This window comes from Carassius carassius, chromosome 7 (genome assembly GCF_963082965.1).
Source record: "Carassius carassius chromosome 7, fCarCar2.1, whole genome shotgun sequence".
NCBI classification, from domain to species: Eukaryota; Metazoa; Chordata; class Actinopteri; order Cypriniformes; family Cyprinidae; genus Carassius; species Carassius carassius.
The window spans coordinates 30,076,453-30,100,373 of record NC_081761.1 but is presented as its reverse complement, the minus strand read 5'-3'; the positions used below and the strand labels follow the sequence as shown (position 1 = coordinate 30,100,373).

Genomic DNA, 23,921 nt, shown 5'->3' with positions numbered 1-23,921 from the left:
TTGTGTATTGTTTTTCCATTACTCCGTAAAGTGGTACGTTTGTAACAAGTTGAATTTTGTTAGTCTGTTTATTTTGGCCATTCTACATTTTATTTTGCAACTAACTTTGAGGTAAGACATTGAGGGTTGGCAATCAAGATGACTTTGGTCAGCTGTATACCCTTTTTAACCAGCGAGTTTAAATGATTCATAATTCTCAATGGGGTTTATGTGAGGATTATGATAAAGTTCAGATCTAGCCTACTGATCAAAATGTAAAAAAAATTACAAACTATTCAAACTCGGACACAAAGACATTTTCTGAATGCTCTTGCATGTAGAACGTTTTTCAATAATTCTGACATAATACTGTAAAATAATGTTTATGCTTTACTGTTTTCACTAATTTTGATAGAGTAAATGTATTCTCTGTGCTACCAGAGGGGGGCAGTGCGTTCATACTAACAAACGTGGGCGCTAGAGATATGGAAGGCCATTTAACATTTAATGCTGTATACTAACGCTTCCTGTGATTTTGCCAAGTTAAGACGTGTTGCTGGATCAACATCATTGTCCAAAAATATAGACTTAACTCAATCCCTACCTATCCCTACCTATATATGTACACACAGCTTGTGTTGTGTCTGGGGAAAACTCCAAAAAAATACTGAATCAAATGATTCGTGATACATGATCTGATGGGAGAGCTGCAAAACAGTGAATCATTTTGCGACACAACTGATTCAGAGTTTCTAAAAGCTCTGTTGATACTGTTAATTTTCTTTGCTCACTTATAAAAATGATTCGCAGTTTGAATAACCGTGGAAATTAAATAATCGGCCTAATGTTATTATTAAATCATCACATTAATTAGCCTACAGTTTCCGTCATATTAAAAATATTTAATGACATGACACATTATTTGGTACTTGCCTAAAAAGACTGGTTTAATGATGTGCTTCAACAGATTACACTAACATTAGGTTAATTTAAAGCCTTACTCTGGAGTTGGGTCCACCTCCGCCTATGGAGAGAGAAAAATAAGTTTACAAAATCACACACACTGTGTGTGTGTGTGTATATATATGCTAGTAGTCAAGTCATAACCTTATTAATAGCACATAGGTATTTTAGCCACTGAATTCAGTGCATGGTTATATAGTATTTGATAATAGTGTCGCAGGTGTTTATAATAGTAAAACTATTAGCTAAAAGTGAGTAATCCTAAATTCTTTGGAAAGGAAAGCAACAAGTAGTAACATCTACTTGAATAGATAATAGACAATTGGAATAACTAGTAGCTCTAATAAATAGTTAAAGTGGAAAAAGTCACTGAATGACATATTAACTGAAAAATAAGTAGGCTATTATTAATAATAACATAACAGATACTTATGTTTGATATGGCTTGCCATATCAGACCATGATGGGGTGCGACCTCTGTGATGTGTTCTGTATTCTAAATGGATTCTTCTGTATTCTGTTGAAAAAATGGACAATAGAATTTTTTTTTGATTGCTAAAATATATTTTTATATATTCTGTTAAAGATGATGAACGTCTGTAAAGTTGCGTATTTGCTCTTTATAAATGATGGTTGATTGAACCATACTCATTGTGCTGATTATATTACATCAGCTTTATGGCTTTGATGCACCGCACGGTCTCGCGATCGCACCTGATGGAAACTTTACGGGTATTTTTTTACCCATTTATTTCTCGAGACGCGTCATTATCCCCCCTCCCAAAAATCCTCAACAATTTGTGTGAGAAATAAATACAACAGCACGTGTATTGGGCGGTCACGGCCACACGGTGTTCACGTGGCTGAGGACCAAAACAATGCAGCGCTGCCGAATTGATGAATCTATTTCATCGACAGCCTCGCAGCCATGGACCTGAAGTGGAATCCGCAGAGTAAGTAAAGCGTTATTCACCTCTAATGCAATGGATGTGATTTTAACCTTTACTACATTTAATGATCTTATAGATCCAGAAAAATAAAAAATACAAATGTTTTATTAAGGACTGATACAACTAACGAAGTTTGTGATTTGGAATTATTATTTTGTAATAGCACATACTGGATGACATCGGGAATAAAATAAACATTTGATCAGTCACTGCGCTAAAATAAAGTTTCGAGTAGAATTTAATAATTAAAACCGCCAACGTTACCGGTCTCAGCACATTTAGTTAAGGAATTTTTTTTTTCTTTTTCACAACCACAACAGCTTGTAAAAGTAATGTAACCCTTCAGTGAAATACAGAGATACCGTTTTTGTGAAGTTTAGGTGACATCTCGTATTCACGGCGCCGGTCACTTTTTGCAGCGTGATTCGTCTGATCATGCAATACCTGAAGAAAAATCATTTGCATCGCACTCTGGCGATGCTTCAAGAGGAGACAGCAGTCTCTCTCCACACAGTCGACAGCATCGAAAGCTTCATCTCCGATATCAACAACGGGCAATGGGATATAGTGCTGCTAGCAATCCAGTATCTGAAACTTCCTGACAAGCTGCTCATTGACCTGTACGAACAGGTAAAGTTTGTCATAAAAGTGTCATTACAATTCAATCACTGTCATGCATATCTTAAGTGCAGAATTTGTCTTTATGCAGACTATACTACTCAGTTTCATACTGCTTTCTTAACGAACTGAGTGAAGTCTGGTTGTATGTGTAGATTGTGCTGGAGTTGATTGAGTTGGGTGAGCTGGGAGTTGCTCAGTCTTTACTAAAGCAAACTGATCCCATGATCATGCTGAAGCACACTCAACCTGAGCGCTACTCACACCTGGAGAGCCTTCTCACAAAACCATTTTGACTCAAAAGAAGTAAATCGTATCATTCAGTAACTGAATTAACGAGAGTTTTAGATGTATAAATGGCTGGTAAACAGTGTTGGGAAGGTTACTTTGGAAATGTAATAGGTTACAGATTACAAGTTACCCTGTTTAAAATGTAATAGTAGTGTAACTTTTTCAATTACTTTATTAAAGTAATGTAACTAATTACTTTTGAGTACTTTTTGATTACTTTTCTAAATTTGTGAAAATTAAAGAATAATAAATGAAAGCATATACATAAACTTATCAATACAGTTATCTAATAAGCATGTGACGTATTCTGTGTAATAAACTCCTGAAACATTGGTGTTTTTTTGAAACTGCTGTCTCTGTATATGATGATCGTTTTCTCAAAAAAAGTAAAATGCACATAAAGTGACATAAAACAGTTCTAGAAATTATGTTTATGTGCTTGTGTACTCCTATATTGAGGCGGCAGAGGTTGAAAACACTGCGAGCTTCAGTAGGCCTATGTGTAGTAAATGAAACCATGTCTTTGCCATTAATTTACAGGAGGGGCGGAAGGGGGAAAAAATTCAGACTGGAAAATTCAAACTCATACAAACAAATTCATGGACAAAACTATTTTTTGTATGGACCTGACATAAACTGGTTATCACAGTTAAACAATAGTAGCCATTTTCTCTGGATTTTTAGTTAAATATTTAAATGTTAATTTTCGTAAGGGTTGTGTTGTTGTCTGTCGTAGCTCCCCCTAAACCTAGGCTATAAAAAAAAAATCAGAATTTTTTTTCAGCTAAATTACTACTGTAACATTGCAACAGATAATAATGATGTCCTTTATATAGTATTTTGAGCGATGACTGATGAGCAACGTGCTGCTGCTTGATTAAAAAAACAAAGACAAAAAAAGCATCTTTACAGATGAAACTGACCTGAAACCCTGAACAGTAGTTCTGCTTCTCTGCTCCAGCAGTCCACTGTATTCTCTCTCTCTCTCTCTCTCTCTCTCTCTCTCTCTCTCTCTCTCTCTCTCTCTCTCTCTCTCTCTCTCGCGTTGATTACTCTGAGTCTGATCCAAACCGTTTGGCGGAGGCGCGGAGAGCGCGCGAGTCATGACTAACAATTCATGACTTATTAGAGATTTAATTATCAAATGGCGGATTCGCAAATGATCGCTTTAGTACATTCGGAAGGCAATTATACAATAATGATATTAAATAGTGGGGCAAAATCGGCTGCCAGGTCACCGGGAATTGTCCCGGTTCTCCCGGTGTCCAGTCCACGCCTGATTTCCACAGACACGCAGAACGTGCAAGTCATATATTGCATTTTTGGGGCTTAATATTCACAGACACTAGTCGATGTCATGTTTTGATTCAAGTGTACTGACCTACTTTTGATTTAGTCATCCAAAATGTGGCATATTCCGTCCGCATTAGGCATTCCGTTTTTATGACTGGATTCTACGAACCAGACATAGGCGTCGATTTCGGGGGGGACAGATTTCGTCGTGAGTCATTTTGTACCCACCACTTTTTTTTTTTTTTTTTTGAAAACCTCGAGTTCAATTTAGCCGTTCTGCTGCTGCGCTGGCTACACGCTTTTCTGTTCATTAAAACTGCAACAACTGTAACATTATTATCTCTATATTACTATCGCGCTTCTTTTTTTTAAAGAATGTTTTTCAAATTAGTTGACAGCAGGGGCGTTGCTAGGGTCTTGATACATTGGGGGCTTAGCCCAGACCCCCCCACCCCCAGTTTGGTAACTTGGAAGCGTTGAGCATTAAACACTTCTTTTACAGCATTCAGGTGCATTTTTTGTAGCATTTTAAATGATAGGTAAAAAGATAGAATGCTTTATTTGTAGAACTGTAACAGCTATTCACTGAAACACAAATAAATAATACATGAATATTAAAAAGATGTATATATAATAATGAATATAAAAATATATATATACTGTGTATATAGATATTTATCTTTCTATATTTATCTATATCTATTTATCTATCTACACACACACACACATAAATCACTCCAACAGTCTGCTTGTATAAGTCTGGAAAAGGAACTATAGACAGTGCAGGTCCAGTAAAGAGGCCATTCAACAGACAGTAAACACAGGCACTCTGTATAGGTGTCATAAACATAAAAATCACTCGCGCCTGACGCGCTATTCGCGTCCGGTGTGAACGCACCATAGTCACCTGACTTAAAGTTCAATGATATGAATGAAACAATGAATGAGTTGTTGTTAATTCTCCATTTTCACTGTATGTTTCATTAAAAAAACGGCAGCAAAACAGAGATTAAAAGCCGTTTAGCTCGCGTCATTTTTTTAAATAAATTTAAAAAAAATTTTTTTTTTTAAATAAATACAAATTATTAAAAAAATAATAATAATTATCAATAAATTAAATTTTTTTGAGATCCGGGGCTATAAAAAAAACATCCCCAACGGATGCCCATATCTAACGAAGCGCCTGGTTGACAGTTTGGAATGGACAGTGAACGAGCGGGAATGAGGCTACCTAGTCTTTGCTGGGATTGGCCAGAATTTCTGGCGAATGTATCATAGACGAGCAAGTCATTTAGCCTTCATACAATATCACAAGGTTGCATCCTAGTGCCATGGACTATAACATATCAAAGTGATAACCTGTAGAACAAATGGATGTTGTTGTACACACAGCATGGGTCTGCAGACCATTGACACAAAGGTAAGACGCGATAACTTATGTTTATTAAGATTTGCTGGTATTATGGCTAGGTCTTGTGCATTTGCACACAAGGGATCGGCTGTTTTAATTCTTCTCTTGCAATTAATGTTACGTTAGACTTCCTTAGCCACCAACTTAATTAGCTAGTTACGGTTTGCGTTCATACAGCAAGTATTGGGGGATATGATTGTTGAGTAGTCAGTATCTTGTTTAATTATTGCTTGAATCTATTGCTGAATTCTGGAATAGCTGTGATGATGATGATGATGATGAGGAATGGATCAAGTTTTAGTCAAAATGCCTGATGTAGATTGGATGGATGCATGTTGTTGTGAATTGAGAGCAGTCAGATCATGGTGTGATAGTCAATAGTGTTCATCTGTGCTACACGTATTTTTGCTTTTTCAATCTTGATAAAATTTGTAGTGCTTAAGTTGTGTTGTGTGTAGATATGGTAAATTGTACTGGGAATTAAATCAAATTATTACATGGCTTGGTTGAATTCCACTGTAGAATGAAGTCTGTTATTTCTTGATAATAACACCGTTGCCATGAAAAACAGAGCGTTGCTATGGACGCGGCAGGATTCTAATCGTAGAGACGGAACTATTTTCTTTAGCGGAAGCAATACAATCGTGTTTAAATCAATAAACTCTTTTTTAAATCAATATTTTGTGTCAAATTATTGATTTATTTGGTGGGTAGCCATGTAATAAGCGGGATAATGTAGAGCGAGGCCCGATTTTGGGTTAGATTTTTTCCCCGTTTTCAGTGGTTATAACAAAGCAACATGAAAGAGAAATTTGGTAATCATTGTTTAGGTACATTAAACCACGTCATGGCCATGTCATATTGTCAACATGGTACTTATATGATGATATGAAGCAGATTAGTGGGTCATATATCATATGTCTAATGCTTTGTACGGCTTTCTTCTTCATAAAACGAGTCGGACATCATCACATTTTTGTATACATTTTTATTTATTTACATTAATAAGATACAGGACGTCTTTCAAAACATGACCTGCGCGAAAGAGAAAAAAAAAATGCATCATTGTACCCAGCACTTCTGAAAATGCACTTCTGAATGCGTCTCTGTCCCCACCACATTTCAAACCAAACTGACGCCCATGGAACCAGACTGTATTTCCGCATCCCGGAAATTATTAGGGCGTATGTCTCAGAATAGTCAGTGCAATTTGGGAAAGAAATCAGTTAAATCTGTATGTGGATGTGTGTAAATATTCAAATGTAATCACCTTTGTAATCGTAAAAAATTTCATAAGTAACTGTAATTTAATTACTCATTTTTTCTTAGTAACTGTAACTAATTACAGTTACAATAATTTTGTAATTAAATTACGTAACGCCGTTACATGTAACTAGTTACTCCCCAACACTGCTGGTAAATAAATATTGGTGATTTACCCTCTAGTGCAGGGGTTGCCACCAGCTGTAGCCTACACCTCAAATGTAAAATATTTACTTGAATTAGCCTTTGAGATTTTAAGTTATTACTTTTTTTCCCACATCAAATCTACATACACCATAATGGCAAAGCAAAAACAGAACTGTCACAACTTTGTTGTAAACTGAAGTACATTGCATCAGTATCCAAACCCTTAACTCATTACTTAGCTGAAGCACCTTTACAGTCTCAAGTGTTTGATGCGACAAGTTTTGCATGTCAGCATTTGGCAATTATCTGCTATTCTTTTTCTCGCCTCTTCATCTCTCAAGCTCTGTCAGGTTGGATGAGGGCAGACACACATTTTCAGGTTTCTCCAGAAATATATGATTGGGCTTAAGCTGGGCCACTCTAGGACATTCACAGAGTTGTCTATAAACCACTCCTGCTGTGTGCTTATTGTCATTGTCCTGATGGAAGGTAAACCTTCTGCCCAGTCTGAGGTTCTGAATGCTTTGGACTGGTTTTTTTTATTAGGGATCTTTGAATATTTTGGTTCATTGAGCTTCTCATATACTCTGATGTGTCTCTCAGTCCTTGCCACTGAAAAACAGTCTCAGAGCATGAGGCTGCTACAAGCACACTTTACTTTGGGGATAGTACTCTGCAGGTGATGAGGAGTCCTGGTTGTTTCAAACATCTTCCATTATGGATAATAGAGGCTACATGCTTCTGTGAACCTTCAATGCAGCAGAATATTTTCTGAACATTTCCCCATATATGTGGTTTGATGCATTCCTGTCTCTGAGCTCTACAGGCAGTATTTATTTATGACCTCAGGGCTTGGTCTTTGCTCTAAAATGCATTTTCAACTGTTAGAGTTTTTATTAAGACGTGCCATTCCAAATCATACCCATTTATTGAATTTGCCACAGGTTAACTTCACTCAAAGTGTGGTAACAGTTACAAGCAATGTGAATTTTTTAAAAGCAGTTTAACATAAGGCTGTGAGAGAGAGAGAGAAAGAGAGAGAGAGATATGCTGATATTTATGTCTTAAATTCTTCCTTTTCAAACATTTAAACCTTAATACTTTTTATTTTAATGGAATGTATCACACTGGAAGCCAGGCACATTCAAGTTACAAATGGCATCACCCACTCTTAAAAGATAGGTGGAAAAAAATCAGATATTATATATAAGATATAATTTTTATGTAACAATGATTTACCCTTTTATTTGTCTTGCCACTGGCCTACAGGCATATCCAGTGGGCAGCAGTAAAGAGAAGCGCAGGCTGGCTATCGCTCAAGCTCTTGCAGGAGAGGTCTGTTTGGTGCCACTTTCTCGTCTCATGGCTCTTCTGGGCCAGGTTTGCCAGCTTTTTTTTTTTTTTGGCCTATCCTTTTGCATTCTATGTATCTATTGTATTGCATGTATCACATACCCTTTGTTTTTGTAGGGCCGTGTATGTGAGGGGGCTTAATACAGGTTACAGGAAACCAAAGCACTAAGGCAATTTGGCTCATTAGCAATGCTGGTGAGAAAAAACAAAATCTACTACCAGAGCAGTATTACCTGGCTTTTTCTTTTTCAACTTTCTGTTTCCCACACCTTGTCTTTGAAGTCACTGAAGTGGCAGCAGCACCAGGGCCTCTTACCTCCAGGTATGTCTTTGGAACTGTTCCGGGGAAAAGGTGCATTGAGGGACATGGAAGAAGAGCGCTTCCCTACTCAGCTCAGTCGCCTCATACAGGTGTTGTAAACACAACAGTGCATTATAAATGATTATTCTTACTGATGGGAAAAGGTGGTCTAATTTTTTTAATATAAGAAATCATTGATGGATGCTATTCCTGTCTGCATTATAAGGCATCTTATCTGAATATCCTATGCTACAGGGCTCAACATATGCACATTTAATTGCTTTTGTGACCTGAGGCTTTCATCTGTATCTTCCACGCTCGGTGTCCTACCTTGCTTGCTTTAACACCACACTTTTGGATTAATGTCAACATACAATTTTTGGGCGGTTTATAGTGTCTCAAGGCAGGCTGGCATTGTCAGAGCTTTTCAATTTGGGATCCAGGGAACCCCAGGGAATTGCAAAGGGTTGCTCAGATGTCCGTAAAAAAATGTGTAGAAAATCATTTAAATAAAATGATAAAAAAATGTTATATATATATATATATGTATATATATATGTATATATATATATACAGTGGTCAAAGCTAAAGGGTTAGTTCACCCGAAAATTATGTCATAAATGACTCACCCTCATGTCGTTAACAGAAGGTAATAAAAACATCATCAAAGTAGTCCATGTGACATCAGATGGTCAGTTAGAATTTGTTGAAGCATCGAAAATAAATTTTGGTCCAAAAATAACAGAAATGCCAACTTTATTCAGCATTGTCTTCTCTTCCGGGTCTGTTGTGAGTGCGTTCACAATGCTGCTGACATATGGCGCTGCTGACATGTTTTCTGGTACCCCAATAACAAAGATAACACGTCAGCAAGATCAGCAACGTCACTGCAGTGTTATGAACGTGCTCACAACAGACACGGAAGAGAAGACAATGCTGAATAAAGTCAATATATTGCAATATATATATATATATATATATATATATATATATATATATATATATATATATATATATATATATATATATATATATATTTATTTTCTGTTTGTGCATGTGTGCATGATACAGTTTGGGCCAAAATCCCATGTAGAGTGTGCACGATTCTCTCCTGATGGACAGTACTTGATTACTGGATCTGTTGATGGTTTCATTGAAGTCTGGAACAAATGTAATTAAATAAAATGTAATTTATTCCTTGTTATGGCAGAGCTGAATTATCAGCAGCATCATCCACAGTGTCAAATGATTCTTCAGAAATTATTCTAATATGCTGATTCCAGGATTGTTTACTGAATAGAAAGGTTGGACAACATTTATTTGAAATAGAAATCTTTTGAAACATTATAAATGTCCTTATTGTCATCTTTTGATGTGTTGCTTGTTGTCAGTTCAATGCAGCTTTATTTAATTATTTTTTAATCTTACCCCAAGCTTTTAAATGTTAGTGTAATCGCAGCTTCCTCAAAAATATTAATCAACAAAGACTGTTTTCAACATCTGATTATAATAAGTAATTCTCATTAAGCATCATCTGAGCATATTATAAGATGATTTCTGAAGGTTGATCAAGTGAAACTGCAAGACTGGAGTTATGGCTGTGGAAAATTCAGCTTTGACATCACAGGAATATTTCACATTTTAAAACTTTAAAACAGTTATTTTATATTGCAATATTTCACATTACGGTATTTTTGATTAAATAAATTCAGCCTTGGTGAGCATAAAAGACTTAAAAACACTTTTTCATATAACCAATAGTGTATATTCTACCATATATATTCTATCATGGATAGAGGGCCAGTGGAGAGAGCATAGCAGAGCTGAAACGTGAGTGTGCTTGGGAGGGTTGAGTATCAGCTGGGCTGTAGTTTTCAGGATGAGCTGTAGACTGATTAAATGTGCTGTTAGGTCAGTCACGAGGTCACATACCAGGGCTTCCACCAGAATCTCAATAGCTTCACTGTTGAGAAATGTATGACTCTGCAAATGTTCTGTATCCTGTCCTGACATTTGTTAGTATGTGGACTTTGTCCAATGTGACATAAAGGTTTTTTGCATTCTGTGTAGATGAAATCATTGAGCTGTGTATTGAAATGACGAGGCACTGGCAAGGGTAGTTCATGGCCAGGGTGAACAGCAGCACACCAGTATTCAATATATTTAGGTTTAGATGATGGGCATTCATCCAGGGAGAAATGCTTGCAGACAAATGATTGGTGAGGGGACTGTAACTGCTTTTCAGAGGATGGGGAGAGAGAATTAAATTGGTCATCATCACCAAATAAATGACAAAAGCTATGAAAGTTCTTAATTGTACTAAATGATTTGTTGTAAATGAACAATAAAACTCTTTGAATTCCTAAAAAAAAAAAAAAAATGACTTTCATTTGCCTTTTGATAAACAAATTCATAAAATCACTGTACCATACCCGATTTATGGAGTGTAGCGGAGATGGTTGTATTTCCAGCATGTTTTTCCAAGGTTCTCTGACAAATATGCAGTATGTTTACTAAAATGCCTTGAAATGTAATTATAATATATATTGTATATATACAAAATTACTTATATATTAACAGATTCAGTTTATATTTATTTCTGTATTCTCAAAGCCTGATCTTCTAAACTACACAGCTCAAGAACATCATCTCCTTGATGCATATAAGAGGCAATGCACACATGCTGTCCTAGACCTGTATTGTGGGGGCAAAAAATAAATTCTCACATTTAGTGCGGCTTAATTCTTCTGTTGGGAAAGCCTTGGTTTCTGCTTAAACCTCAGGGGAATAGAATATGGGTCACCTCAACACTGAACACTCTATGACATCTACAACCCGAATTCCGGAAAAGTTGGGACGTTTTTTTAAATTTTAATAAAATGAAAACTAAAGGAATTTCAAATCACATGAGCCAATATTTTATTCACAATAGAACATAGATAACGTAGCAAATGTTTAAACTGAGAAATTTTACACTTTTATCCACTTAATTAGCTCATTTAAAATTTAATGCCTGCTACAGGTCTCAAAAAAGTTGGCACGGGGGCAACAAATGGCTAAAAAAGCAAGCAGTTTTGAAAAGATTCAGCTGGGAGAACATCTAGTGATTAATTAAGTTAATTGATATCAGGTCTGTAACATGATTAGCTATAAAAGCTTTGTCTTAGAGAAGCAGAGTCTCTCAGAAGTAAAGATGGGCAGAGGCTCTCCAATCTGTGAAAGACTGCGTAAAAAAATTGTGGAAAACTTTAAAAACAATGTTCCTCAACGTCAAATTGCAAAGGCTTTGCAAATCTCATCATCTACAGTGCATAACATCATCAAAAGATTCAGAGAAACTGGAGAAATCTCTGTGCGTAAGGGACAAGGCCGGAGACCTTTATTGGATGCCCGTGGTCTTCGGGCTCTCAGACGACACTGCATCACTCATCGGCATGATTGTGTCAATGACATTACTAAATGGGCCCAGGAATACTTTCAGAAACCACTGTCGGTAAACACAATCCGCCGTGCCATCAGCAGATGCCAACTAAAGCTCTATCATGCAAAAAGGAAGCCATATGTGAACATGGTCCAGAAGCGCCGTCGTGTCCTGTGGGCCAAGGCTCATTTAAAATGGACTATTTCAAAATGGAATAGTGTTTTATGGTCAGACGAGTCCAAATTTGACATTCTTGTTGGAAATCACGGACGCCGTGTCCTCCGGGCTAAAGAGGAGAGAGACCTTCCAGCATGTTATCAGCGTTCAGTTCAAAAGCCAGCATCTCTGATGGTATGGGGGTGCATAAGTGCATACGGTATGGGCAGCTTGCATGTTTTGGAAGGCTCTGTGAATGCTGAAAGGTATATAAAGGTTTTAGAGCAACATATGCTTCCCTCCAAACAACGTCTATTTCAGGGAAGGCCTTGTTTATTTCAGCAGGACAATGCAAAACCACATACTGCAGCTATAACAACAGCATGGCTTCGTCGTAGAAGAGTCCGGGTGCTAACCTGGCCTGCCTGCAGTCCAGATCTTTCACCTATAGAGAACATTTGGCGCATCATTAAACGAAAAATACGTCAAAGACGACCACGAACTCTTCAGCAGCTGGAAATCTATATAAGGCAAGAATGGGACCAAATTCCAACAGCAAAACTCCAGCAACTCATAGCCTCAATGCCCAGACGTCTTCAAACTGTTTTGAAAAGAAAAGGAGATGCTACACCATGGTAAACATGCCCCGTCCCAACTATTTTGAGACCTGTAGCAGAAATCAAAATTGAAATGAGCTCCTTTTGTGCATAACATTGTAAACTTTCTCAGTTTAAACATTTGCTACGTTATCTATGTTCTATTGTGAATAAAATATTGGCTCATGTGATTTGAAAGTCTTTTAGTTTTAATTTTATTAAAATTTAAAAAACGTCCCAACTTTTCCGGAATTCGGGTTGTATTAGGTTGAGATGAGGCATTTGGGGCCAAAATTAAATCCTGCCCCATTCTCAGACCTGGACTTCCACTACTACTGGGGGGATTTAAGTGTACAGTATGAGCTCAGAATAAGATGGAATATTATATGTTGTGGTTGTAGTTCTTCTTTCTGGTTCTTCAAATGAAATACAAAAACGTGAAATAAAATCTTCTTCTCCTTAGGCCAGGTAAGACTCCTCTGACATTGTCCGTGGTTCAGGAGTGGCTTAACAAGAGGAATACAACTGTAGTCAAATTCCTCGACACTTCTGTATGTCTTGACCCCAGCCTCAGTCCATTCCTTGTGAAGTTCACTCAAATTCTTGAATCAATTTTGATTGACAATCCTCATAAGGCTGCGGTTCTCTCGGTTGGTTGTGCATCTTTTTCTTCCACACTTTTTCCTTCCATTAAATTTTCTCTTAACATGCTTGGATACAGCACTCTGTGAACAGCCAGCTTATTTGGCAATGCATGTTTGTGGCTTATCCTCCTTGTGAAGGGTGTCAATGATTGTCTTCCCCATGATTGTGTAGCATAGTGAACCAAACTGAGATGCCATTTTGAAGACTCAGGAAACCTTTGCAGGTGTTTTGAGTTGATAAGCTGATTGGCATGTCACAATATTCTAATTTGTTGAGAGAGTGAACTGGTGGTTTTTTGTTAAATGTGAGAAAAAAATCATCACAATTAAAAGAACCAAATACTTAAACTACTTCAGTCTGTGTGCACTGAATTTATTTAGTACGAGTTTCACAATTTTAGATGAATTACTGAAATAAATTGAACTTTTCCACAACATTTTAATTTACAGAGATGCACCTATATGTCTCTGCCTTTATAATAATGCTAGGACATTGGTTTTCCATTTAAAGCACTCAAAAACATTCATGTTTCTGTTGAACTTTAGCATCATGCACTGAGATGAAGGACCTCAGTAAGACAAATAACGTGTGTGTGCTTGCTCATAATGTGACCTCGCACTCGTCTTGGACTCAATGAGGACATTTTCACATGTGTACTTGTGTACATTTAGAATTCTGATATGTTTAGCATTCATATGGTACAATATTGTGTTGATTATAATGGTTTAGTGTGTTTTAACACTCAACCAAGCACATCTACTTGTACTGCATGCAGGTGAACATATTATACAGTATGAAGTAATCAGCCTGGTTTATATTCTGATAATTACAGATTATTTTTTATTGAGGATATTCAAAAATGTTTTTGAATATTGGTATAACACTGCTTTACAGTGTCTGAGGATCTTACAGTGTTGGTAAATAATGTGCTGATATTGCTGCAGTTTAATTAAAATTCAAGCATGAATAATTCAAGACAATCTTTTCAAGAAGATGTGTAATTAATTTAAGATGCATCATTAACAGGTTAGATTTAGGATTGCTTGATATTTGCAGTAGATCTCCAATAAATCTGTAGACTCATCTTGATAATCAAGATGGCTTTTTTTTTTTTTGGTATAATATTCAATCCCCAAGACCACTAAAATACAAAACAGACTAAACAAATAACATTGTGAGATTTATTTTATAAATACAACTACAAATGGCAGTTATTGGTCATAATTAAAATTCCACATTTTTCAATTAATCTTCAGTTAACACAGATAAACAAATATGACTATCTGCTAGAAAAAATTAATGACAAATGGGATAAAAGTGCATTTGCAATATCCAAAAAAAAAAAGTGTCTTCCAAATGTATGCCGAGTAAACATTTAATTAATTTGCAAAAAAGTTTCAGTATTCTTTCAAGATGCTCTTAAGACTGATTCTTTCTAGAAAGGATATCTTCTTCATTCCTTAAATAGCAAACAAAAACAATGTGATTTAATTTTGATAAAATCCTTGGCTATTATTTCATAGTTACGTGAAAACAGTAACATAAAAAGTTACCAGGAACTAGACTCTAAATAATATCAGCCAATGAAGCAGCTAACTAATATCATTTTCTACAAAATAAGGCTTTTAAGAGATGGATCACAGTCTGCCATCATGAACATAAGTTTTTCTTTGTTGAAATGTATTTTCAACTTCATTATTAAATGGATACTTCACCCTAAAATGCAAATTTTGTCATTAATCACTTACTCCCATTTCGTTCCTAACCCGTAAAAGCTCTATTCGTTACTTTAGTAGTCTATTGGACAGTCTCAAGCCTCCAGGTTTTCATCCAAAATATCTTCAATTATGTTCCGAAGATGAACAGAGCTTTTATGGGTTTGGAACGACATGGGGGTGAGCGAGTAATGACAAAACTTTCATTTTGGGGTGGATTAACCCTTTAACCCTCGTATTAGTTCAAAATGTTCTAGAAAAAACTGGCACATACCAAATTTCCAACAATATCAAGATCAGTCTTACATGTAACCCACAATTAATTGACAATAAACAAAACACCACAAAGATCGTAATGTTTACTCAAACCGATGAAGAAAAATCCTAGTAAATACATTTTCGTGATGGCATTTTCTGGGATTATGGCACAACCAACTTGAACATCCCTTCGGTTTCCACTGTAACTGCTACACAAATAGCCAGACTCTCCCTTCAGCTCAACCTCTATGACACCAGTCTCACAGCTCATTTTACGTTTATTTCACAAATTATTCAGTCAAAATTTTGGATGAGAAGTTACTTCCAAACAAATGACCCAAGAGTTCGGCACTAAAAGGTCTTATTCTTGGCACAGAACTATTTGAGAGGTTAATAATGGTTTCCCTCTTGGTCCTTTTTCTTTGTGTTCCAGCAGAGGTGGCATTTGTGGAAGGGAGGGTAAGGGAACAGGAATCTCTACGAGGTTTGGCACTGCACACCTCCAGACGGGTAAAAGTCTTCCTCCTCTATATAGTGGTAATGGTGGCGTTCATGGGTCAGATCACAGTCTTCAAGGTCAGCGTAGATATAGAGGTCATCATCCATGCTGTCAGGCTCAATATTAGCCTGTTTTTCAGGGAAGTACCTTTCTAACTCCTTGAGTTTGTTTAATGGAAGGAAGTTCTCTTCAGGGAAGACAACCTTAAGAAGAAAATGAGCACAATTAGTTTATGTAATTTATTACTGTAAGTGAGAAGAGCAAGAAAATTTAGCTCAAGTGTTTGTATTTCTCTGAAATGTATAAACATGTTTTCCATTACAAATGTCTGTATACTTTTTATTAAGTTTTCATTTTTGTTTATTTAGCTTCAGTCATTTGAGTTCTTCACCTTAAACTAATATATATATATATAATAAATGAAATTATGAATGATTTACTGGCATTGTGACAATATGTAATCCATAAAAAGGAACTGTGATCAGATTATGAGCATTATAAAGTGTAACACTCTGATTGTGAGTACTTTTCAGAATCTGATTATGTAATCCAGATTACATGTAATCAGATCATACCCAGCTCTCTTTCTCTCTCTGTGTGTGTGTGCGCGTGCTCATAAATATGTTTTACACTTAATTTCCATAACTTCTGAGAATCCAGAAAGGTCCATATTTTGATAAAAGCCATGTTAACGTTAGTTATGACTAAAACCTCCTGTTACAGTTTCAAAATAGTTTGACGATAAGCAGGAAATGTTCATGGGTCAATGACATCGCCACACTGAAAAGGTCTATTCAATAATTAGTACTCACGCTGAAAAGGATGATGAGTTTGCCTTTCTCAAATGGCCGACGGTGCAACGGCATTCCCTCATTCTGAACACATTTCTTATCTCCAGGTCTGATCAACTCCCCTATTGATGTAACAAAGACAGACAATATATTTACTGTCACTTTTAGTTCGAAAATCGATTGCACAATCGATCGGACCAATCATTTGATTTCGAAAATGAAAATAGGGAATCGATTTTAACCAAATATGTACACTATTAATTTTAAAATAATTAAACAATTAAAAAATATAGATGTAACAAAACTCACAAACAAGCAGAAAAAGAAAATAAAGAATTACGAAAGTGCAGTATGCCTTGCGAAAGCTAGACAGAAAGTACCAGCAATTTTACGCGCCTATAAGACTCAGTTAATGTAAAGACGCGTTTAGGCGCGTCTGGAGGTCTCGTGGCGCGGTAGACGCGAATTCCCCTCATTTGCGCATCTTGTTACAGGAGATTCTGAGTTATGAAAAGGACCATTGCAAGGTGACAGCGACCGGCTTTTGTGATGGAAAATTGGCAGTAATACCCCCACCTTGCGCAGCTGTATCTGAGTGTCCCTGGGACATCAGTGCGGTCGGAGCACGTCTTCTCAACAGCTGGACATATAGTGAATAAAAAACGCTCTGCTCTGGACCCCGAAAATGTTGATCGACTTGTTTTCCTGTCCAATAAATTTGTAATGGCCCTAGCCTTTTTGCGCATTTCATGCCATATAGTCTAGCCTAAGTGTCGGTTACGTTCAATAAAAAAAAACACACATGGCCTCTTCTAAAGTCCATTTCAATTTTTTTTAACAGTTTTTTTTTTTTAACAGTTGTTTGAAATGGATTGAATCACTATTTAAAATAATCTTGGAGATTTTTAATTGCCTAAATCATAAATGCAGCCGGGTTGAAGCCTGCAGTGATGTTTTTCTTTTGATATGGCAGCCGTCCCCTCTGCATATATATATTTTCGAGAATGTTGCACTCCTGTTGCTGTTTGTAATTCTGCACGAAACTCCATGCCAATAAATAAGAAATATTGCTGACTTGTGCGATTCCTGCGCTCTCTTTACGTTCATCCGTTATTTGACGTTGAAAAAGGAAACGTCTTTTTTCAATTTTACAATCGATTCAATTAACACTTATGTCTTAAAAATCGAAAAAAAATTTCGCAAAAGTGACAGCCCTACTTTACACATCTACGGTTTATATATAAAATAAACTGGGAAAGTCGTGGCCTAGTGGTTAGAGAGTTTAACTCCTAATCCTACAGTTGTTGGTTCGAATCTCGGGCCGGCAATACCACGACTGAGGTGCCCTTGAGCAAGGCACCGAGCCCCCAAACTACTCCCCGGGCGCCGCAGCATTAATGGCTGCCCACTGCTCCAGGGGTGTGTTCATGGTTTGTGTGTGTTCACTGCTGTGTGTGTGCACTTTGGATGGGTTAAAATACAGAGCAAGAATTCTGAGTATGGGTCACCATACTTGGCTGTATGTCATGTCACTTTCACTTTAAGAGTAATGCCAGTTCTGCTATTATTAAGATTAGATTTAACAACTAGACAATTTTTAATTTGTAGTTTTCATTCTCTAAATGGATTATTGAGAAAGACATCAAAACCAGTTACACCAAATCCAGGTAGACCAACATAAGCACAGCCTACAAGAAATGCCTGGATGTTATATAATATCACTCCTGCCACTTTCCCTCAGCCAGATCATCATTAAGAGTGGATATGCTTCCAGGTTCAAGACAGAAACTTCCATCAAGCTGTACACAATGACTTGCTTATCTACCAGCACTGATGGTGCTAATGTTATAGAAACCTGCATGCTGTGCTCCAATATGTATGTAGGATGGTTCACCTGGATGGGATGTGATGAGTAGAGTTCTGTTGTCCAGTGTATTAATAGGTTTTTGAAAACCACATAAGGACTCTACCAACTGTAGCTCCATGTTCATGATGAGATCCTCTCCTTGTCTGAGAGGAGAAATGCTATGTTAACCATTGTGTTTCATACATAATATACATATATTCTATGTTCTGTTCCCTAATTGCCTTGAGGAAGTGTGAAACTAATCCTGAAATAAATGAATCTGTGCTGCCATCTCCAGCACATTTTCATTAATGACCCACCTCTGAAAATAACAGCCCTGCATCTTGAAAAACAAAGCCTAATATGACTTAATATGATGATTGTGACTTAAAAAAATATATATATATATTTTCAGATTATGAACTTAAGATAATAACAAAATGAAAGTGGTCACATGTGAAGTTTAAAAATAAGTATAATTTAACTTAGAATCTGTATAGTCAAAAACTTAGTTTAAAACACTCGTGACAGACGTGCACTTTGTCACTGGCCATGATTCTAACCTTGAAATCAGGAATACACATAAAATGATATCTTTAGAATCAATTATACATGTGAAAATCAGTAGGGAACTGATAAAATTGTTATAACCTGGCTCAGAGAAAGACAGGAATCGTGGCAGTTTTCATATGCAGTTTCCTGGCGGGTGACACTTATAATTAATACTTCTTCACCTTACAAATGATTTTTGAAAGCAAAAATGCTACGAATAGCAGAAAATATGATGTGCTAGGCACTATTTTAAGAATCAGTACGCCAAAATAATAAAAAAAAAAGCAATGTAATCAGCACTAACTTCAAACTTCAGTGTTCCCAGCATTACTTAACAGAGACTTAGATATTATTATCTAGTCGTTTTAATTCAGTTCAACTTCTTACTGATGTCTACAGAGTTTTACCTGGTGAAAACCGGGTGTGCTTTCTGATCTAAGACGATGATGATGTCTCCAGGTTCAAGGCCAGGCTCCTGGTCGCCCTCCCCATGGAACACTATTTTCTGTCCATCTTTCATACCTGCAATAACACATTATCAAGCATAAACAAAAGAAACAAGCTGCAGAGAACAGATGTTTTGGACTGAACCGTGCGTTTCCTGTTACTTTCTAACCTTTATCAATGTGCACCTCAAGAATCTTCTTCTGCCGTAGTATCTTTCGACCAGCGCATGTTTTGCAGCGGTCGCGGTGACCCAGTCGCTGACCTTGCCCCTGACAGCCGGCACAGACTGTTGATATCTGCTGCACCATGCCAGGGGCTAAGTGATGTAATCTGACCTGGACACCCACCCCATGACACAAAGGACACACTTCTATCACTCCTTTACGGCCCCCATGACCTGAAGTAAAAAAAAATAATAATAAATAAGATCCAACTTTTAAAATCCTCCCAGAAAATTCAAAACAGTATATTAGTAGTAAAATGCTTTACCATTTAAATATTTTGGATACTTTTTAGAGAAAATATAAAACATTTTTTTTTTTTTTTTTACAAAAATATTAGGCAGTACAACTTTTATGAATTTTGAAAATTATAAGATGACTATGGGATCTTAAAAAAACGGAAGGAACAGCTGATAAAAATTTAGCTTTGCCCTCATGGGAATAAGTTACATTTTAAAATATACTGAAATAGAAAAAAAAAAAAAAAAAAAAAAAAAGAGTTATTTTTTAGTTTATTTTTGAAAAGTGTATTATTGCTGTTGTAAGGCAAATAAATGAAGCCTAGGTGAGCATAAGAGACTTCTTTCAAAGAAAAACATTTAATTCTTACGATCCCAAATTCTTCAATAGTAGTGTAAAATATATAGTAATATAGTAAAGTTCAGAAAGGACCCCTTATGCAAATATAGACATTGCAGTCAATTATTACCTTCACACTTGTCACAGATTACATTCTTCTGGACAGCAAGTTTCCTGGTGGCTCCATTATAAAGCTCCTCCAAAGATACAGTCAACTGATGCACCACGTTCTTTCCTGTGTAGAGCAACCACAAAATTACACTGTAAGATTTATAATAAATTTATGAATTATTCAAAGTGGAATGCATCTACGTTAGCTTATTAGAACCTTTGACCTCTTTGAAAAGAGGTAACAAATGGTAAAGATGGGAATATCTGGAAATAACTATTTTAGGTTACTAAGAGGTCTGATTCCTTTGAAAAACAAGCTGTTTTTTGGAACATTCACAAATCTTCCAGGAACAACATGGATTATTGGGCTTTGCACAAGTTGTGCAGTCTGTAGCTACTTACCTCTCCTCTCCCTGTGCATGCGTCCCCCTCCTCCAAAGAACATGTCAAAAATGTCCATGGGGGAGCCAAAACTTGGCCCTCCATTTCCTCCCTCCTTAATCGCCTTCTCACCCCCTCGGTCATACACTTCTCTCTTCTTGGCATCTGACAGAACCTCGTATGCTTGGGAGATCTGTTTGAACTGGAAATACAGAATAGTGAAGGGGACATACAAACTAAACTCAAGGCCCACACTTTGAGACCACCCAGATGATCTCTAAACTTCTATATACATATCCAAATGACAAAATCACTCAAATATATTTGAGTGAAACTATTAGAGAATTTATACTTAGTACTAGACATTGATAATGCATGAAATAGTGTCAGTCTTACCCTTTCCCCCTCTGTTGGGTTTTTATCTGGGTGATATTTCAATGCCAGTTTACGATAAGCCTTCTTCAGCTCTTCAGGGCTGGCGTTAGGCTTTACACCCAGCATATCATAAAAAACTGTCTCTTTCACCATAGTTGCCCTCTCAACTGGTTTATCTACTCAAAAGAAGAAAGAAAACCTTGACAGCTGGATAATTATTTCATTAGTGTTAACCGTGTTAGAATTACTCTGAAGCTTGACCATATTTTCAGTCACATTATATAATAGCACTGTAAGTAGAAATCGATTACATTATCTCATAATAAAATTCACTCAGATTTAATTAGACCAACCGTTTTAAAAACAGTTTTGTGTTCATGGATTTCAAAATAACGCTAAATTAAATATCAAGCCATACGGTGTCTGTTACTAAAAGGGGGCATTTAAGATCAAAACAACCAAAAAGAAACAAAACAAAGACAACAATCACGTGATCCTTCATAGCATTTTATTTTGATAAATCGTAAAGTACCGTCAAATATGGTGAAATCCCTTCTCGTCTTATGACTCCGTGTACCACCAAACAAGAGACTTCCAGAATCTTCCAGTGGCGCTCTGCATCTTCTTCTTGTGGAGCGTTATTGAACTTTGACTGCAGTGCGACCTGTTTCTGCCACCTACTGTACGTAGTGACGTACGACAGGCAATGACGAGCAGCCGTCTAAGTAACGTGTTTCCGTTGACAGCAGCTAATTTTATCAGCATTTCAATAATTCTCCCTGGTCGACTGGTCTTTCATCTGTATTACTTATATGAATCACTAGCGCTTAGTTCACAAATTAAGTTTCATATTCACTAATAATATACAAAAATAACATTTACTTTACTGTAGTGTTGCGTGTTTCATGAATTCATTAAAGTTATCTCTTCACATTAATCCATGAAACGTAGCTACCACACTCACATAATTGCAAAAATATTACTCGCCCGAACAGGGACTTGAACCCTGGACCCTCAGATTAAAAGTCTGATGCTCTACCGACTGAGCTATCCGGGCTTCTTGTTGACTCTCTGTTATAGCGACATCTATTGATGAGATGGCCAAGTAACATCGATTAACGCTTACATATCCAAATTTCGATATGAAACGTTCCTAACGAGGGTGCGAAAAACCGAAGGTTTCATGTCTGAATGACTGGTTCTCAAAAGACTATTTTATAATGTGATCATTTATATTTTATAATATAAATTCGAAGGCTATGTATTTTATCTTTCACACGAGGCTCCATAGCTCAGGGGTTAGAGCACTGGTCTTGTAAACCAGGGGTCGCGAGTTCAAATCTCGCTGGGGCCTACAATATATTTTGAATAGCCGACTTTTCTGAGAGCCCATGAAATAAAAACAGCGTTCGTGGTAGTTAAGAATTAAATGTAGACCAATTTTATGTTAATCAATTAGGTATTGTTATTTGTTTTAAGGATATCCTACCACCAATGCTTCTGTAATCTTTAATTTCAGAACATTTCTGTATCCTGCATCCTACATCACTGCACTGTGTTATTTATTTTAATAATAATAATAATTTTATTTTTAATAATAATTTATAATAATTTTAGGAGTTTAACAGGATCCTTTGCCGACTATTTTCAGTAGCGAAAATTCCTGGTGAGGTTGTCTATATAAACGACAGATGGCGCTACGACGTTAATGTCGACCTTCAAGTCTTGAATCAAAGATCATTGTCAACGCATAAGTTGACATAGCTACATCTCTATCACGTGTGAATTTAATACTTCCCTCATGTGTTTGAAAATGTGACCATGTTCTTAACAAATAGATTCCAATATTTATATAACATTGTAATAACCTATTATTGTATGTAATACATTGTTTCATATAAATTTTTTTGTTTAGAGGATTTCCAGTTTTTATTCTCAGTTTTTTTTAAACATTTACTGGGCAACAAAATACTGTACTTGTGTTTATAATAACAAAAAAAAAAATAGATACAAAACATATTTACCAGCAGTAGTGTCACTAATCTAACTCTGGCCTGGGTTAACAACCCATGATTTAATTTATTTCAGTCTCTGTATAAAATGCATGTTTTGGTGATGTGTCTTATGTTTTATTCATAGACTGTATAATAAATATATGCCACCATGCCATTACTTTCATATTCGCATATTTACAACACGCTGTGACGAAGTAACCAGCATTCGACTGTTACTATTTTTCAAGCGGTTCTTTCAAACGAACTGTTCGAAGGAACCGATTCGAGGAAATGAATCGGATTTCCAGCACGAGTTAGGCTTTTTTTCCCCTCACAGTGGTGTGTAACGCTGGGGAGGTGTTGGGTGTCACTTTTTCAACTCAGTTCGCTGCACTCAAAACCACGAGCGGTTCACCAGAGATCGTCTACTCGAACTCTAACGTTAATGATTTTCGATAAATCGCACCCCGTGGCGAAAAGAAGTAAGTTAACGGTATTAAGAAGGAGAAGAACATAAACCGAAGCACAGTCAATGCCGGTTGTGTTGAATAAGGAAGGAGAATATTGGTCCGTCGACTGTTTGTTGACGCTCGTAAGGAGTTGGACATATCAAGCCCAGCCATGGAAGAAGTGATACGGAGATTTCTTTCCTGATGCTGCGATCTCACGCGTAAGCGTTCCCCTACAAAAATGTGAGTACACCTGCGACTTAATATGAATGGAATCACAATATACCAGTTCAAAACACTTAACATTAGCAAATGT

At 36.6% G+C, this 23,921-nt stretch overlaps 1 protein-coding gene and 2 non-coding genes across 3 annotated transcripts; 1 reads left to right on the top strand and 2 right to left on the bottom strand.

Annotated features, from left to right (window-relative positions):
- Positions 1–15,620: 15,620 nt before the first annotated feature.
- LOC132143887 (dnaJ homolog subfamily A member 1-like) lies at positions 15,621–21,878 on the bottom strand. The gene is made up of 9 exons (XM_059554493.1): positions 21,695–21,878; positions 21,184–21,338; positions 20,809–20,989; positions 20,426–20,530; positions 19,665–19,892; positions 19,456–19,570; positions 18,545–18,660; positions 16,672–16,772; positions 15,621–16,062 (listed from the first exon to the last, which is right to left on the bottom strand). Exons 2-9 carry the CDS (start codon positions 21,313–21,315, stop codon positions 15,838–15,840), a joined length of 1,203 nt encoding a protein of 400 aa, XP_059410476.1. The 5' UTR covers positions 21,316–21,338; positions 21,695–21,878; the 3' UTR covers positions 15,621–15,837.
- A 268-nt stretch (positions 21,879–22,146) lies between these two features.
- trnak-uuu (transfer RNA lysine (anticodon UUU)) lies at positions 22,147–22,219 on the bottom strand. The gene has a single exon. It is a non-coding gene; the product is annotated as a tRNA-Lys (tRNA).
- Positions 22,220–22,443: 224 nt separating this feature from the next.
- On the top strand, positions 22,444–22,516 carry trnat-ugu (transfer RNA threonine (anticodon UGU)). Its single transcript has one exon. It is a non-coding gene; the product is annotated as a tRNA-Thr (tRNA).
- The last annotated feature ends 1,405 nt before the right edge of the window (positions 22,517–23,921 follow it).